Here is a 17,474-nt window from a genome sequence, read left to right on the forward strand (position 1 = left end):
TTATAAAATAGAAAAAAAAACCCACCATTGATTTCCCATGACTATTTTCCAATTCATGGTGCAGGTTGGGAAGATTTGGCCAAATGGGCTTGGAGAGAAAAGCTGAGAGACTTCAGTCCAAGTTGGGAGATGGTGGTTTTCAAGAACACAGGCATGCCAAATGCATTCCATTTCAGAACACCATGCTGCCTAAATACCTGCTTCTTGTATATAGGGAAAGGGGGATGAGAAGGTCCTCACTGTGGATTCAAAGAGCGAGAAACCATGCTAAGGGATGTAGAGTGCTTCAGGCACCCTTTGGGCAAAGAGGAACATACAGGAGCAGCTGAGCTGCACAGAACATTTATTTAAAATAACCTCAGGATTAAAACGTGAATTGATTTGCCATATCCCCTGCTCTAGAGCACACCGCCTGCAATGCCCATACTCATGGGGCAATGTTCTATAAGAGTGAGGAGACAGAAGTACACACGCATCTCTCTCTTGGTTCTGCATTTAGCAGGAAAGGAAGAGAGTAGCTTGATGACACCCAGCCTGAGAAGTGTCTGGGGCAGGAGGCAGGCCACGCAGCAGAGAATCCTGAATGACGGGTAGGATAATTGACTTGACTACTGAATGAATATAACACTTGAAAGTGCTGGTTTCAGAGTAGCACCCGTGTTAGTCTCTAAGGTGCCACAAGTACTCCTTTTCTTTTTGCAAATACAGACTAACAAATTTATTTGAGCATAAGCTTTCGTGAGCTACAGCTCACTTCATCGGATGCATGTGGTGGAAAATACAGAGGGGAGATTGATATACACACACAGAGAACATGAAACATGGGTTTTATCATACACACTGTAAGGAGAGTGATCACTTAAGATGAGCCATCACCAGCAGCGGGGGGGAGGGAGGAAAACCTTTCATGGTGACAAGCAAGGTAGGCTATTTCCAGCAGTTAACAAGAACATCTGAGGAACAGTGGGGGGTGGGCTGGGGGGGGGGGGAAGAAATAACATGGGGAAATAGTTTTACTTTGTGTAATGACTCCATTCCCAGTCTCTATTCAAGCCTAAGTTAAATTGTATCCAGTTTGCAAATTAATTCCAATTCCGCAGTCTCTCGTTGGAGTCTGTTTTTGAAGCTTTTTTGTTGAAGAATAGCCACCCTCAGGTCTGTAATCGAGTGACCAGAGAGATCACATTGGTAGATGCGCAGGTATTGTAGTTGTAGGAATGCAATACCCACCTGCTGAAGTGAAGAAACAGATTGACAGAACCAGAAGAGTACCCAGAAGTCACCTACTCCAGGACAGGCCCAACAAAGAAAATAACACAACGCCACTAGCCATCACCTTCAGCCCCCAACTAAAACCTCTCCAACGCATCATCAAGGATCTACAACCCATCCTGAAGGGCGACCCATCACTCTCACAGATCTTGGGAGACAGGCCAGTCCTTGCTTACAGACAACAGCCCCCCAATCTGAAGCAAATACTCACCAGCAACCACACACCACACAACAGAACCACTAACCCAGGAACCTATCCTTGCAACAAAGCCCGTTGCCAACTCTGCCCACATATCTATTCAGGGGACACCATCATAGGGCCTAATCACATCAGCCACACTATCAGAGGCTCGTTCATCTGCGCATCTACCAATATGATGTATGCCATCATGTGCCAGCAATGCCCCTCTGCCATGTACATTGGTCAAACTGGACAGTCTCTACGTAAAAGAATAAATGGACACAAATCAGACGTCAAGAATTATAACATTCAAAAACCAATTGGAGAACACTTCAATCTCTCTGGTCACTCGATTACAGACCTGAGGGTGGCTATTCTTCAACAAAAGAGCTTCAAAAACAGACTCCAACGAGAGACTGCGGAATTGGAATTAATTTGCAAACTGGATACAATTTAACTTACGCTTGAATAGAGACTGAGAATGGATGAGTCATTACACAAAGTAAAACTATTTCCTCATGTTATTTCTCCCCCCCACCCCACCCCCCACTGTTCCTCAGATGTTCTTGTTAACTGCTGGAAATAGCCTACCTTGCTTGTCACCATGAAAGATTTTCCTCCCTCCCCCCCTGCTGCTGGTGATGGCTCATCTTAAGTGATCACTCTCCTTACAGTGTGTATGATAACACCCATTGTTTCATGTCTCTGTGTGTGTATATATAAATCTCCCCTCTGTATTTTCCACCACGTGCATCCGATGAAGTGAGCTGTAGCTCACGAAAGCTTATGCTCAAATAAATTTGTTAGTCTAAGGTGCCACAAGTATTCCTCTTTTTTTTTTGTTTTTTTTTTTGTTTGTTTTTTGTTTGAAAGTGCTGGATAGTGAAACTCTCCTATAGCCTCTGTACAAGCCCAGCACAGACAGCAGCAGGGCAGGCTTCCTCCAGACCACACAACCAACATGTCTCAACCTTGACTTGTTAGAATATCTCCAAGAGAGAGGGGAGATCAGCATTCATGCTCTGTTACTTGGCCCTTTTTTGCTGAGGCTGCTAACAAAGAACAATTGATGCCAATCCTGAGGTTGGTTTTTGGGACGTGAACTGAGTCCTCTGTTCCCTCCTGCATTTCATACAGCTTGAAAGGGGATGATCTCTTCCATCCCAGGACCAGTGATCTCCAATCTCTCTCTCTCTCTCTCTCTGCTGCAATCAGAGATTTGGGTGCTTGGCTAACATGCAGTATGCACTCTGGAAGTGGAGGGTCACTAATTCCTATTGACTAGCTGGCCTTTGTTCTAATCTTCGCTCATAGAGATTGAGAAGTAACTTGGTTCTCCTCCCCTTCGGAGGTACCTCCTGATGTGGACAAGGGTGCAATTCCTAAAATCTCTGCTGGTGAAGGACTGATCCAATAAGCCTGATATTGTACAGAAAACAGCTCCACAGCCTCAAAAATGCTGATGTTACCCCAGTCATGCTGTTCAGGTCAAGATAGGATGGATACTTATTCTTCAATAATAAAGAACTGAACCAACACCAAGTTGTGCTGGTCCTTATGCAGCCCCAGCTAATTCTCTTCCTCACATGCTACTGACCAGCTCTTGCCTGCCTACAAACTGCCCTCAAACTGTGGCCACAACACACCCCAGCTTCCCCAACTGATGAGGCTCCACTTTCCTTGTGACCCCTGCATCAAGTAGAGCTGAAGTGCAGCACTCCAAGCAGGGGCAAGGGAAGGCAATCAGGGAAGTCAGTCTGTCCTGGGACCCACTGGCCCTGGAGTCAGTCTGGAGTGTGGACGGTGCTCTAGCTGCCAGGCCAGGCATATAGTGCAGGACTCCTGGAAGTATGGGGCCTTATTCACCTGCACAGGCCTCAGGGGCCTAACAACAGCACCTGCTTGAAATCATACAAGTCAGCTCAAACAAATCTGTGATTGATGGGTCCATCTCTCCACCCTGGCAGACGAAGCAGGGCTTGATATACGAGAGGGAGGGAAAAGAATTATAGGGTAGCTTCCTGGTTGCCCTTTCTAAGCTAGCAAGAAGAGAATAGAAATCACCACCACCACCACAAAAGCTATTCCTCATCCTGAAAAACTGCAATAGCCTACAGCAACTGTTCTGAAATCCGCAGGAGCAGGAAGAGGACCAGGCTCTTTAAGGAAGAGTTAATGGAAGCACACTGAGGTGGAAGAGGGTAGGAATCCCCTCTCAGAAATCAAGCATGTGTTCCTATCTTACCAGTACTAATCTTCCCCACATAGAGAGTTTCCTAACCTGCACCTCTCATGTGTTTCAACCCCTCCTGCCCCCTGATCAGAGGATAGTGTCCTCTCCCATCAGAAATATTGGGATTTTCCTGCATTCCTGCACTCTAAATTTTAACAGGGATTGTTTTATGATTGTGCTGGGCAGGATGGCAAAGCTGATTAGTCTTCAAGGTCCCCATTCTAGCTCCTAGAAAGGCAAATGCAGCAGGCAGCAGTCATACTTGAGTTCTTGTGCAATAGCAGCAATCTGCTCCACACGGTCCTGGTGAGCAGCTAGGTCACTCTCAAAGGCCTCATGTTTCTTCAGCAGGGCCTTTATCTCCGACAGCGTAGCAGTTTCATAATCCTTCTGCTGCAGCATTGCCTCCTTACCTGCAGCGGGAGCCAAAGGACAGGAGAATTAAACCAGTAAGTCGGCATGGATTCTTGATGCCGATGTTCAGGCCAACTAGCTTACACTACAATGGTGGACCCACCACTACTCCAAATGTAACCCTTTGAACACTCTGTAATCAAAACAGGCCGGTTTGGAGATTCACACTTTTCAGTCTCAGACATGTCTCTTGGATTGTAAGTATTAAGTGTTAACTGCCAACAGCGCTGCTCAACCGAGTGCTGTCAGTCACACTGTGACCCAGATCGAGGTCTCTATCTTGGAGGGGCAAGCAGGACATGTGACCAGAAGGGGAAGATGTCTACACAATCAGAATGTGGCCATGCTAATATATTTTTAGTTAGAGAATATATTTTATGGAATATAGTTGTAATCACTCTGTCAGAGAGGTTCTGGAAGGGTAATAAAGCAGGTGAGTTAGCAATGATATATATATTTCAGGCATAACATTAAAAGCATATATTTGCACAGGCCAACCAGCAGTTTTCCAGCTCAGATGAGAGAGATGTACTGACACTCATGCTCTATACGGTGGCCATTCTGACTATATTGTTTGTTTGTATAAGACTTATTTCGATGGGGCCCTGAATATAGTCCTTAGGTGCTATTTCATTACATTATTATTTTCCTATACCTGAATCTCTTCTCAATACTAACATTCCAAATTATTTTTTCTCCTTAAAAATGTGAGTGGAGTTGGTGCTCATGAAAGTTACTCTCTCTCTCTCTCTCTCTCTCTCTCTCTCTCTCTCTCTCTCTCTCTCACACACACACACACACCGCATGACCCAATAACAGCTTTGCCAGCTGTAAGAAGCACCTCCCTCCAGCTCTGCCAATCAATCTACATTTCCACATGCAGCACTCTCTACCCTTACCGTCTTGGACCTGTCCAGTTTAGTAAATGAAATTGTGCCAAACTGGGCTCAAGGATGGAGACCAAACTAATAAAAAAAATAAACCAACCCAGGTATCTAGATTACAGCGGGTGATTTATTTATTATTATTATTATTATTGGCAAATCGTAAATTAGCTGAAAATGCATTTTTCAGGACACCAAAACTATTCACAAATTCAGCAAATTCCTTCAGCTAGGCAGGGAGGGGGAATCAAACATTTCAACTTTTCTTTTCAAAGTGACACTTTCAAAATGAAATATCAATCCAAATCAATATTTTGTTTAGAAACTGCCCCTCTGGATCGCCATTTAAACTATTTTGTTTGATTTAAAATTAAAATTTTCTGTCCCCCTCCCCCCCAGCAAGAAAAAAAAAATTCAGTTTCAATTCAAAACTAACCAAAAAATTATTGGTTTGGCTACCGAACCAATTTGCTCAGCTCTAATCTAGATGTGAAAGACCAGTACAATTACTCCCGTGACACCCAGCCCTCTGTATCTTCAGATAGGCAATGGCATGTTTTCAGAGGCAAAATGCTTTCAGAAGGAAGCATTAGGATTGGCATTACCATCTGTCCAGGACTCGTGAATGGAAGCTTTCTGCCGGAACTTCTCAGCCAGGTGGTCCAGCCTCTCTAGCCTTCGGATCTCATTCAACAGCCATTCCTCATAGCCCTTCTCAGCCTGTTCTAGGCCTCCCCATGCATTGTTTATGTCCTGCAGTGATGTAAAAGGTACAGCAGCATGAGAGGAAGGGATTGGTTCAGAAGATGGGGAATGTTCTTCAGCATCATGCTTTGAGCATTCATCCAAGTGGGCCATAGGCTTCCAATCACTCTGTAGCAACAGGAGGCTGTATTTTGGCTCCACAGTCATGAGACGTAGATTTGCAGTGGACTGATGATCTGACCGGATGGAGTGCATTTAGCAGGTCAGAACCACAGAACCCAAAAGAGATACTCTGTGAAGCACTTCCACTCACAGCATGTTATCTATGAATGCAGTTAAATGTCATGAGAGGCAGTCACATGCCTCCTAGTACGAAAAAACCTCTTTGATCACTCCTTCAATCCAAGAGGTCAATACAAAATTAGTTTGTGGACCCAGTGTTCACGCAATCACAGGTTTCACTAGAAGCTAGTCAGAAGCCTGAGGGCTGGACCTAATTTGTACACAGAGAAGCAGAGGCTGGACCACCAGTCCGACCTTAATGTGGAGGAAAAGTCTGCATGAGGACAACAGGTCCCAGTGAGCAAATATCCCATCCTGATCTAACTGTTCTTATCAGGATGGAGTCTTGCATACAGTGACCAGTAGTTCATATTGAAAATGAAGGTGGCATGGCCACACTTCTCTCATGCCTGTCTGTCTTATCTTCTACTCAAGAACTGTAAACTCTCTGGGGCAGGGACCATTTTTTTCTTCTGTATTTGCACAATGGGGTTCTCACCCATGACTAGGGCTCCTAGGCGCTATGGTAATATAAATAATATGGTCTAAAGTAGTAAGCTTTATTCAGAAGGGTAGACAGATGCCTTGTGCTCTCAGCACGTCAACTCACCGAGACCATTTTCCCCTCTGAAGGCATGAATGCCGGCCTGTTGCTGAGCCGCAGCTTGGTCTGCAAGGTATTGAAATTGATTTCAAGCTGGCACTTCTCCTGGACCTTGGGGGGCTTGTGCAGGCGGCGGTAGTCCCGGAAGTCCTCCAGTTTCTGCTGCATGGCTTGCATGGTGTTCTCAGGCGCCCGATTCTCCAGCCAAGGAATGGTGCGGCGGATCCATTCCAGCAGCTGAAAACAGCAAGGACAAGAGGGAGGAGTCAGAATAGCTGCAAAATCATTACAAATTAAGCCCCAACTTTAGGTTTTGTTAAAACTACTTGTGTCCTCAGAACTTAGTAGGGACTGTCCACTTTATGTTTGAAACTGGGTGTTGCCAGCAGGGTTGTGCCAAAGGCGGGGAATTGGTTTAAGAAAAGGCTGTCCACTACTTCATAGAAGTATGGTCTTATGGTATCTAGCCTGTATAGATTACCATGTTGAGGCATGCTATTACAGCATCGAATACCTTGATGTGGTTAATTCATAGTTCAGTTCTGCAGAATCAAGACCAAACTCTGTTCTCAGATCATGCTAGACCTTAACAGGGCTGTTGCTTGGTTCAAAAATATTGCAAGCCTGTCAGTGTTTTAGCTCTGTTGGAGCTACCCTGTTGTAAATGGATTTGCCCTCTCTGACACAGAAAGGTCTATGATGTAGAAATGAAGTTACTGCCTCCATTTTCATTTCTCCACTAACTTCTTTGAAGTCAGCACAGCTCTGAGAATAGTCTTCCACAGCAAACAGCTGCTAGGCAGCCAGCAGGAAGATAAAACAATGGGCAGCTCCCAGTGGAGCAGAAAGCTGCCACATGTTTTCCTACAATGCAGTGGGATCTCATCACATCCATCCCAAAACAGCTGTGGTGGCTCCCAGTTCATTTCAGGATCAATTTTACAACTGTCCTCTTTGTACTCAAAGTTCTTTATTGTCTTCCTCCAATCCTGCTTGTCCCTTTGCTCTCCCCCTTGCTTCCTCTACTTGTCTACCACAGGTTTCCTATGATCATTTCTGCAGTCTCATAACTGTCTATGTGTGAGCCTTCTCCTTGCAGCTGCTGCTATCTGGAACAGTCTTCAGTTTCTGTCATATAAAGACTCTTTCCAAATGTTAGTGAATGCTTATTTTCTTCCTTGCCTAGACCTTTAACGTCTCTTCCCCAGTATGATTTACTTAACTCTTAACATATGAAAGATGCTACATAATAAAGTTGCACAATATTGCACATCTCTTCTTAAAATGACTCTCTCTCTAGTTTTAGTGATACAGTGATTTCTTTCAACAAAATTGAGAATCTGAAGGCTGTTCCACTCTGGATGGCCACCATTTTAAAGTAGATTACATTTGCCACCTGAGATAGTTCAGAGTCTTTCATTTTTACCTATTGGAAGAAAACATTTTCTAAGGAAACATGGGATGGCGTATATTCTACAGTACTAGAGATCTGGCTGTAGGTTTAAAAACAAAGTGCTGTGTTTGTACAGAGCCTAGCACAATAGTGTCCTGGTCCAGGACCTAGGCTCTACAGTAATACATGTAATACACACAACGCTGCCCAGGAATTGATAGCACCATGAATACTTGCATCACTGGCCAGCTTTTCATAGTCTTCCATGAGCTGTTCATTCTCCTGATTGACTGCCAACACCTTGCAGATACGATTGGCTGCTGTCTCCGCCTGTCAAACAGGAGACAAAACAGGAAGGGGAAAAAGTGTCAAAACAAACACCATAACCCAAAACTTGTGGTTTAGTCTCCCGCTACATACCTGTGGTGAAGGGTAAAGTCTCACATCCCTGGCTCTAGCAGCCCATCTCTGGTCTGAAAGCATGTCCAGGAAACTTAGTTTTTCATTTGACTTTCTACCATAACTTGATTTTTTCCTCCCCAGTAAAGCATCTCTCTGTGATGCATTCAAGTGGATTCAGCCTCCATGCTCAATTGATGTAGCAGTCTAGGCTAGTCTGCTATGGGACAATCAGAATTCTGGGTCTTTTCTGAAATTATTCATATAAGAGGCCTGAGACACCCTCTCCATGCCAGAAGCAGACGCTCAAAGCCGCAACTCCAATAACTGATCTATGATGCCTGGGCACTACTATGGCAGGTGTCAAACTGGGGGAATCTTCCTTAAACGCTTTTAACCTTAAGAAAGAGCTGTTTATTTGTATTTGATACAGACACTGGACTCTGGGTGAGTCTTTACCTAATTTCTAAGAAAATACTTGAGTTTGTTCTTTCCTTTCCCCCAAAATCTTTCTAACAATTGATTATCTTCTAGCTCTCCCTACAATATACAGTCTGATACCCTTTATGTGCAATTCCATCTCAAGGCATAGAACTATCTGATGGATGGAGAAACCTTTCCTTCCTTCCACACCGGCTATTGTGACCTATATTTATTTGGATTTTCGTGATCCAGCTGAGAGAGAGAGAGAGAGAGAGAGAGAGAGAGACTTTCCTTCCATCTAACTGGGATTTGTTTGGTAATCTCTCTGCCTCCTTCCCTAAATCAAGTCTCTTGAGCAATGGTGTATCATTATTACAGTGGCATTCTGCAGAAAGACTAGACATGTTGAAACTTAGATCAAGGAATGGAAATCCCACCTGCAAACTAAGGTCTGAACAGTCCACCCTGGAGTGCCACATTATTAGCAAGAGCACGTGCTTAACACTTGAAATATATAAAAAGGCTTGTTCTTGGGGCATTACTTGCCCATGTATCTGCACAGCTCCTGTGAACAAGAAGGAGAATTAGATCCTTCTCCAGAGGTGGACAGAATCCTTGGAACAACATCTGCTGTGCAGACAACTTGAAAGGCCATTTTCTTTCTGGCACAGATAGTGTGCTAGAGGCCATTATCATCATCCTTATCTCCTCTTCCCACCGAAGCCCTAAAGATACTATCACCATCCTACCTCTACAACGTGGGTATCTCCAGGTGGCTGAGGAAGCTGGGATAGGATTTCCTATAGAGGGAGTCAATCCCAACTCCTTATATCACTCACTGGTGGCCAACAGGAGACTGTTGTTGAGCAATGCAAGGAGTGAATGCACATGGTGTCTCTACAGCTTTCCTATTCTGTAAGTTACACAGTGCTCTAGATCTGCAAGTGGAACTGACATCAAAAGTGGTTGTATGTGTGCGCGATTCTGGAGCAGTAAATAGCCCACCATTTAAAGAGCTCATGACTGACAAGTTTAAACGTACATCTATTTTTAAAAGGCATTTTATATTTGTTTATTCAGCCTCTGATGTCACTGGAGCAAAATCCTCTAGTTATTGCAGCTGATGTGAGGTAGCAAGAATAGCAATAAAAATCATAAGCTCCAAAATGACATACGAGTCGTACAGTCCCAAAGGAACTGGTGATCTTAGTCGTTGGGAAGAGGCTCAAAAAGCGTGTGTTCAGTCATCTCTCCCATAGCTAAACTAGGCCAGCTAGCGGGTATACAAATATTAACTACATTAATAAGAACATGCAGAAATGGTCTTTAAAGGGGAAAGAGCCATTTCGGTAAAAAGTATAAATGAAAAGTGCTCAGGACAGTTTAAAAAATCAGAAAGCATACTCTTGTTTTGATTTTAACTTCCTCTTGGCTGGTCCCAAAGGCTCATTTTTGCTATCCAGGTGGACTTTAAAGAGAGGATATCAAATGATATCTCAAAAAGACATACCCAGTGTCCCTACATCCAATGCAACTTGAGAGAGAGAGAGATCCACCTCGAACTTTATAGTAGCCAGGGCGGTGGGGATTTTTTTTGGGAGGGGTGTGGGGGGGTTAATTCTCCAACCCTGTTATTCACACATGGCTGATGGCAGATTTCCTCCAGTCCCCCCCACATTTTGGGTATCCGTGTGTCCAAACACAAAAATCCCCAATTGCCGATGTTTAGCTTGTTTGGAAGTCAGTCTCTCTCTCTCTCCCCTACACCAACTCCTGCTTCTCAGTGTCCCTGCCTACACTGGACTTCTTGCTAACTCATCTTGTTACTACAAGAACAGTAGGAGTATTACAGTAGACAAGGTGCTACAACTGCTAGAGTTGCAGGCAATGTGTTGTGCTGACCTGCTGTGATTAGGATTAGACAACAGAATGTTCCATGTGATCTCCATTTGTGCTCCCACCAATGCTCCCAGGAGAGGAGCAGCAGCAGTGATGGCAGCAGCAGAATGTTTAAGGAAAGGAGTGGAATGTAGACCCAATCTACGTAACGTCTAGATGGATCACCACATGTTTCTTTATTAAAGGAACGTTTATGGACAATTTGCTGCTCCTGAAAGGTTCTGGACTGACAGTCCCAGAGACTCTAGCCACAGAAGAGCTACAACACAGGCAGACACACCATAAGCTTTGCCCACATTACCTTGCCCATGTGTCTCAATCCTGGCCTTGAGGAGCTACCCCTCTAGGGATGAAAGGGGAGTGGTCTCCATGGCCTATTCAACCCTGGGTCTCCCTGCTGATAATGTCAATAAAGCGATCTAGGACCATAATGGTTTCTGTGATGTGGCCACCTGTCTATGACTAATACATATTCCCAAGAGCATCCCAGAACACTGCATACCAAACACACACATTATAAAATGGCAAGAAGTTATTCAGAAAGTTTCACTGCAGAAGTGAAGTTTTACAATATATTAAAACATATTAAACCCAACCAGTAGTTAAACACCCATGCAGTTTAGTGATGTGAAAGTTAGAAGCAGTTAGAAAACAAGCAAACCAACCAAAGCAAGTATAGGCATATATTTTTATATATAAATCATTTAAAGGAAAAGTAGTCATCCACCCAAATGTCATGTCAGGCTGGGGCCCCTGTACCTTTAAAGACTCAGGATAAGAGAATGAAAGAAGCAGAAAGCTGATCATGTGACCTCCCCTTCAGGGCTGGTAGCAGTAATGAGAAATCTGAATGAAAAATGGAGCGACATCACAGTAACTCACCTAATCAAGTAAGAGATGGCAGTGCCTAAAAAGACACACTGTGCTCCTAGACCTAGTGAGAGTCATGCTCAGTAATCACTCTGTATTAGCCCGAGATTTTAAACTTGTCACTCAACAGCTGGATAATGTAGGACTGGCCCTGGGAGAGCTTCAAAAAGGAGCTACATCCTACCCTCCAGTCATAGTTAAGTTGCTGGCAAATTGACAATTTAATCAATTTTTTTTAATCCTCCCTATAAGCCAGTTAGACTACATGGATTCAAACCTTAATAGCTAAGAAGCAAATTCTCTGATTCTTACTCCAATTACTTGTTCAGACATTGTGGCAGTAGACAATGTTTCTGTTTACAGTATCAATAGAAGCCCTGGCACCAGCACTAATTGCTGAAATGGGCACAGGACATGCTGCAAATATTTTCAAAGGATGGAGTGGGATGGGAGAAGAGAACAACACAGGATTGAGGGGCAGCACCTTAAACGCCATCAGAAACCTAGCCAGTTCTTTCACCTTCTACCCACATTTTAGGTTTGCCATCAACCTAAACTGAAGAACTGTGTTTGTGGCAACTGGAAAATACTGCGGCTGGTGGTTAGTCTGGCATGGGCTCTGGGAGAATGGTCTTTATGGGAAAGCATCAGCTGTCTTGTATTCCACTTAGCCTGCTGTGAAGAGTTTCAAATAATTTACTAGCCAGGATTCTCATGGCAAAGCCACCACCAAACCCATATATGTCAAGTAGGTGAACCTACTTCTGCACTGTCCAAATGGAGTACCACATTTGCAATTTACTAGGAACCAGAGCTGCACCTATTTTGCATAAAATAGAGCAGGTCCCAGCATGCAATGTTCCAGCTTGATCTAAATAAAAAAATAAAAATAAAAAAAAAATAAAATCATGTTTCAAGCTAGCTCTTTACATGTGGAACCTGTAACCTGTGGGTGGCATCTTGGATTTAAAACTGATGCTGGCTACTATCAGCACTGATTTGTATAAATTACGTGTAGCCCTGAGGTACTTAGTATGCTGCCAACATGGCTCTCCCTTGGGAAGAATGTGGACTGTGCATCCTTTATAGAAAGTAGTTGTGAGAAAGAAGGGACATTTTTGTCCTGTTTGTAATATGTTAATTAGAGATGGGTCTAAGTCTCAGGCTTTGGACCATATTTCCAAAGCCCCTGGTCTGAATCCCCTTGAGCTTGGAGGGGGAGGGAAGGAGGAGAATGCACACCTACACTTAACAGTGCACAGAGCTTTCCTCCTATAAAAAGCACTACTAGAAAATTGGCATTTTAGAAAACTGTTTCCAGTGGGAGGCAGGGATCTCTGAGCTGGCTAATCCGCTCCTTTGGGGGTAGGCCACCCAGTGCCAGGCAAAGGGGCTTGGAATAAAAGCAGAGAAAGAACCAAAGAAAATATTGCAGAAGATAAGCTGACAGGAGGAGGGAAAAACAGGTGGTTTGGTGAAGGGAGGCGAATGAGTGGGAAGGAAAGAACAAAAGGGAGAGGAGCCAGGAGAGGAGACATGGGTAAGAGAAGGGGAGTTCAGGTGGTTCAACTGAGACTGATTAGGGATGAAACTCACCGCTGGAGCACTGTCTAGGGATAGAAAATTATGGGCTACTTCCTCCTAGGCAGCTCACGTATCATTGAAAATTGGCTCAGGAAGAGGCCACTGACCCAGTGGGAGCTCAGTAGGGAGGGAAGCTGGCAGCTGCAAAATGAGACCCTCAACAGTCCCATCTTAATCAGCTTTCAGAACAAGACGATGCTTGACAAGGCAGAAATTAAGCTTGTTATTTTGATATACACCTCATCCAGTCAAGAGTGATGGAGTCTAAAGGTCAATGTCTTCCTGTTGGCTTGGTCAGTGGGGTTGTGCCCACTCTGGACACGAATCTTGTATCCACCACATGGGAGTGGATGCAGAGAGAGGCACAAAGGAAAGAGCTGAAGTATGTTTAAAGAACCCTTTCTGAATCCATAGTTTCCTCACCCAGGTTAAAGATGATACATCCCAGAACAGCTATGTATGTCGTTAGATCGCTCAGTGCAGCGACAGCATGGGATTCCCTGCCTCTGTGTTCATGGACCAAAGGTTTGAGATGTTTCTCAGAGAGTTAACTGTTGGGAGGGCAGGGAAGAGAAGAGGGAGGGTTTTGTTAGGAGTAATGTCTCACCTTCTGCGCACCTGAGAAGGCGTGGTAGTAACATGAAACATAGGTCATAATGGCCTTCTCATCCGGCCTTAGCGGGCCTATAATATCTGTGCAAAGAAGGAAAAGAGGTTGAAAGGATAAAGTAAGAAGCAGCACATAGAATAAAATAAACAGTCATGGGTGGCGTGAGAGAGGGGGAGAAAAAACTTCCCATCATGCATTGCAGGACAGGCCAAATAGATTTCCATGCGGAGAGCTGGGAATTCGGATCAGAAAGTGACCAGCAGGGTTGGCTCTGTGGATCAAAGTGGTACCACCCCTTTCTCCTCCCAGTATCCAGTTCTTCTTCCGAGCCAACCTCCAAATTACATATTTTCACAGCCCCACAGTCAGTGGGCCTGACCCAGCCATGAGAAAGAATAAAATTTATTTATTGCTTTAGCATTTTGAGAGTCTTCTCTTGAAAGGCTTGAGAGTCTTAAGTGGCCAGGCCATTGCAGAGATCCGACTGCCTTCTTACAGAGTATTTCCCACTCTGCTTCAGTGTGCACTGGATAATCCTATGGCACTGAAGCAGTTACAGTGTTTGATTTTTGAGGGAGATTTATCAGGTCTTACTTAGCAATACCTTCTTTAAGTAACTACATAACGGCAAGCAATTGCTTGGCAAAATACAGCAAGGACACATCTGTCCAACCTCCACCATGGGGGACACCAGGGAGGAAAGAAAAAGGGAAAAGCAGGTGTCTCAGATGCAATATGTGATGCTCTCTATTTTGAGAGCCACAGCGCTAGAGGGTATGTCAGATAAACTCTTCAAAGGCAAGCTGAATCTGGGCTGAGTTCACTGTGTAAAAGGAATAGGTGTTATGCTGAACTCTGCAAGGAGAGTGGCAGCTTAGTATTTGGGATGATCCCTCCCGTGGCTCAGTTAGTCTAAGAAATACTTCCACAGATGCCCAGGGAGTAAGGGAAGAGAATCAGGATCGATGCATCAGCAGTTGATTTAACAGGTCTAGTGAAGACCTGCTAAATTGCCCGCAGATCGCTCTCCTGTCGACTCCTGTACTCCATCAGATTGAGAAGAGTACGGGGAGTTGACAGGAGTGCGTCTCCCATCAACATCGTGTAGTGTGGACCTAGCGGTAAGTAGATCTAAGCTACATCGATTTGAGTTAAGTTACTCATGTAACTCAAATTGCATAGTTTAGATCGAATTTCCCCTGTAGTGTAGACAAGGCCTTAGAGATCCTGTAGCTCAGGTATAGTGAATGTGTATAAGGGCGAGTGAATGTGTTAGCTTTGCCACTCTGTGCTCTTTCTGAAACCTCCTGCCCAGCCACATTCCCCACCCTCTCCAAAAAGTGGATTAATCAGAAATAAACTCCAATGGTGGTATGCTGTAGTGTCTGAACCCAAGGGAACCACAGCAACTGCGCAGCAAGTTCGGTGGCCTACCAGGAAAGCACCACAACACTGTTAAAGATTTAGGTTTGATTTCCAATTCTAATCTTACTGGTATGATAGGAGCTGGTGCTCAGCTAGTCGAGAGGGAATCTTGATGGCAGAGTTCCCAGTACACAGGATTAATGTGCACTCGGCAGTCCTGTGGCTTTATTGTACACTGACTGTAAGGATATGCTCTCCCAATCCCTGCTCCCCAAATTATTATGTTTGGGACACCACTTTGAACCAACAGCCAACTCTACTAAAAAATAATATAAAGATGCCCATAGCTAGAGAGGAGAGAGAGAAAGAAAAAAGGTTTGGACATTAGCAACAGGACCAGGTGCGCTGTGTGGAGGGAGCTTGGAATCCTGCGATACCTTCTGGGCTCCTGAGAAGGCGTGGTAGAAGCTAGAAACATAGGTCATGATGGCTTTCTCGTCAGGGCGGGCAGTTCCAACAATGTCTGTCAAAAAAAACCTGAAGTTAAGAGCAAATCGACTGATGGAGAAGAGCAAGGGAGGAGAGCCAGAACGGTCCAGGACACCTGGTGTGGGGCATGTACATGTCACAGGAAAGTCCTACTCTGTACACTCTTTGCGCAGGACTCCCTGACCCTCTCCAGCAACCCTTCCCTCATCAACAAAACTCCCAAGAGGAGGTGTAATCTAGCCCCTGGAAAACCTAATGGGATCACAGTACCTTTCATGTTGGGACATTTCGTCCCTCTCTAGAGGGATCCAGCCAAGGCAGAGCTGTCAGTTGAATCAGTGGGATGAACCAAGCAAAGCACCAATAGGCTGATGTTGTGTTTATAGTTTTAGCATAATTCAACTCCTCTGTCCCCTAAAAGTTCTTGAGGTGAGTTTTTTCCTCCCCCTCAAACCACCCCAACATATGGATGGTCTGATTTTCAAAAGGTGCCAAGTGCTCCAAGTCCCATTGCTGTCGGTGAGAACTCAACACCTCTGAAGATCAGGCCATCGGTATTTACACTGCAGAGGTACACACATTTGTTCTATTTCTTTAGGAAGGAGAGCTGCTCTGACAAAGTAGGAGAAATCCTGCATGCCCTTAACCATCTGTTTCTATCATTCCCAAAACTAGACCCAGTTATTTCTGGGGTAGATTTCTTTGGGAGCACCTGGAGGAGACAGTCTTATAAAATCATCCCAAAAACATGGCAATTCCTTGGGATCACAACAATGAGGAGCGGGCAAGGGCAGGAGGAAGCATGACTGGTTACTGAGGCTGGAAACCCTGCATCAAAAAAGTGTGCACAGTAAATTGTTAGTTGTCCAAACGCTGGTTAACCAGTTTTAATTGTGTGTATCCCCACCACAGAGATGTGTTATTTTACACAGGTCTTCACTTCCCAAACCAAGCCTGGAACATAGCCTCCCTCTTCAGAGTCAGCTGGCCTTGGGCAAACACCCACTGTACAAATGAAGACTTGGCCAGCAGACTGAAGTGCAAATGAGAGAGTTGGAGCCTTCCAAACGGGACCCTTCATGTTTCTAAAAGGTAATCCCTGCTGCCCCAAATGCCTTCAGATAACCAGTTACTTTCTATAAAAGGCATTTCTGAAAAAGTGGATCCCTCCCTTTGCTTCCAGAACTGGTCAGTGCTGTATTCTCATGCCTAATATTACTGAGCAGTTCAGAGGGAAGCAGTTTACAATACCAGACATGGTAAAAGAGTGGGTTGGAGAAATCTAGAGAAAACTGGCAGAGTTGTTCTTGCAAAATTCGTTCTCCACACCCTCCTCTAATCCTCAACAAATGGCTTCATTTAAATGGGGGCAACCAACTACACCAAAAAAGGGTCCAGGATACGAATCCTCGATCGAGGGAAGGGTATGTCCTGCACTGGACTGTCTCTTGAAACACTAAATCTAGATCTTGAAAGGATACGGGGAAACCAAGATCTTAGGTAAATTTTAGATTCATGGCAAGAGAATGGAAACCTTTACAAAAGGCAGTAATGACAGTGCAGGATTCTGACTACAGAGATGACAAATTAGTATTAGGTACAAGCAAACTCTTGTAGTCAGGAGTCTGGCCTGTAGGAACCGAAGAGTAGATCCAACCCAAATTGGAGCCTTTACTGTAACTAATAGGGAGCTATGGGCCAGAGATGGGATGCCAACATGTGTCAAGCACAGTACGATGGGGACAATGATACCATGACAATATTTAGGAAATAACTGAAGTTGGTCTGTTTTGATGTTTTCTCCCGTTCATTATATGTAGGGCCACCACATAATGTGGTGTTGGTTCACAAATCAGTTTGGTATCCA

General features: G+C 44.5%; 1 protein-coding gene across 6 annotated transcripts in view; it reads right to left on the bottom strand.

Annotated features, from left to right (window-relative positions):
* ACTN1 (actinin alpha 1) overlaps window positions 1–17,474 on the bottom strand; it is a 142,433-nt gene that overhangs the window by 22,278 nt on the left and 102,681 nt on the right. For 4 of the 6 annotated variants that reach the window (XR_006282054.1, XM_038407603.2, XM_038407601.2 and 1 more), the window contains exons 8-12: window positions 15,556–15,641; window positions 8,206–8,298; window positions 6,582–6,812; window positions 5,590–5,737; window positions 3,949–4,099 (exon numbers count right to left, since the gene is read on the bottom strand). Coding sequence is in view for 5 of the 6 variants with exons in the window: in XM_038407603.2 (XP_038263531.1) it covers window positions 3,949–4,099; window positions 5,590–5,737; window positions 6,582–6,812; window positions 8,206–8,298; window positions 15,556–15,641 (709 nt within the window). In the remaining variant the exon portion in view is untranslated. Of the gene's footprint in view, window positions 1–3,948; window positions 4,100–5,589; window positions 5,738–6,581; window positions 6,813–8,205; window positions 8,299–13,750; window positions 13,837–15,555; window positions 15,642–17,474 lie in introns of all 6 variants that reach the window. The other 2 variants (XM_038407604.2, XM_038407602.2) reach the window with 1 other exon arrangement.

This window comes from Dermochelys coriacea, chromosome 6 (genome assembly GCF_009764565.3).
Source record: "Dermochelys coriacea isolate rDerCor1 chromosome 6, rDerCor1.pri.v4, whole genome shotgun sequence".
In the NCBI taxonomy this organism is placed as follows: domain Eukaryota; kingdom Metazoa; phylum Chordata; order Testudines; family Dermochelyidae; genus Dermochelys; species Dermochelys coriacea.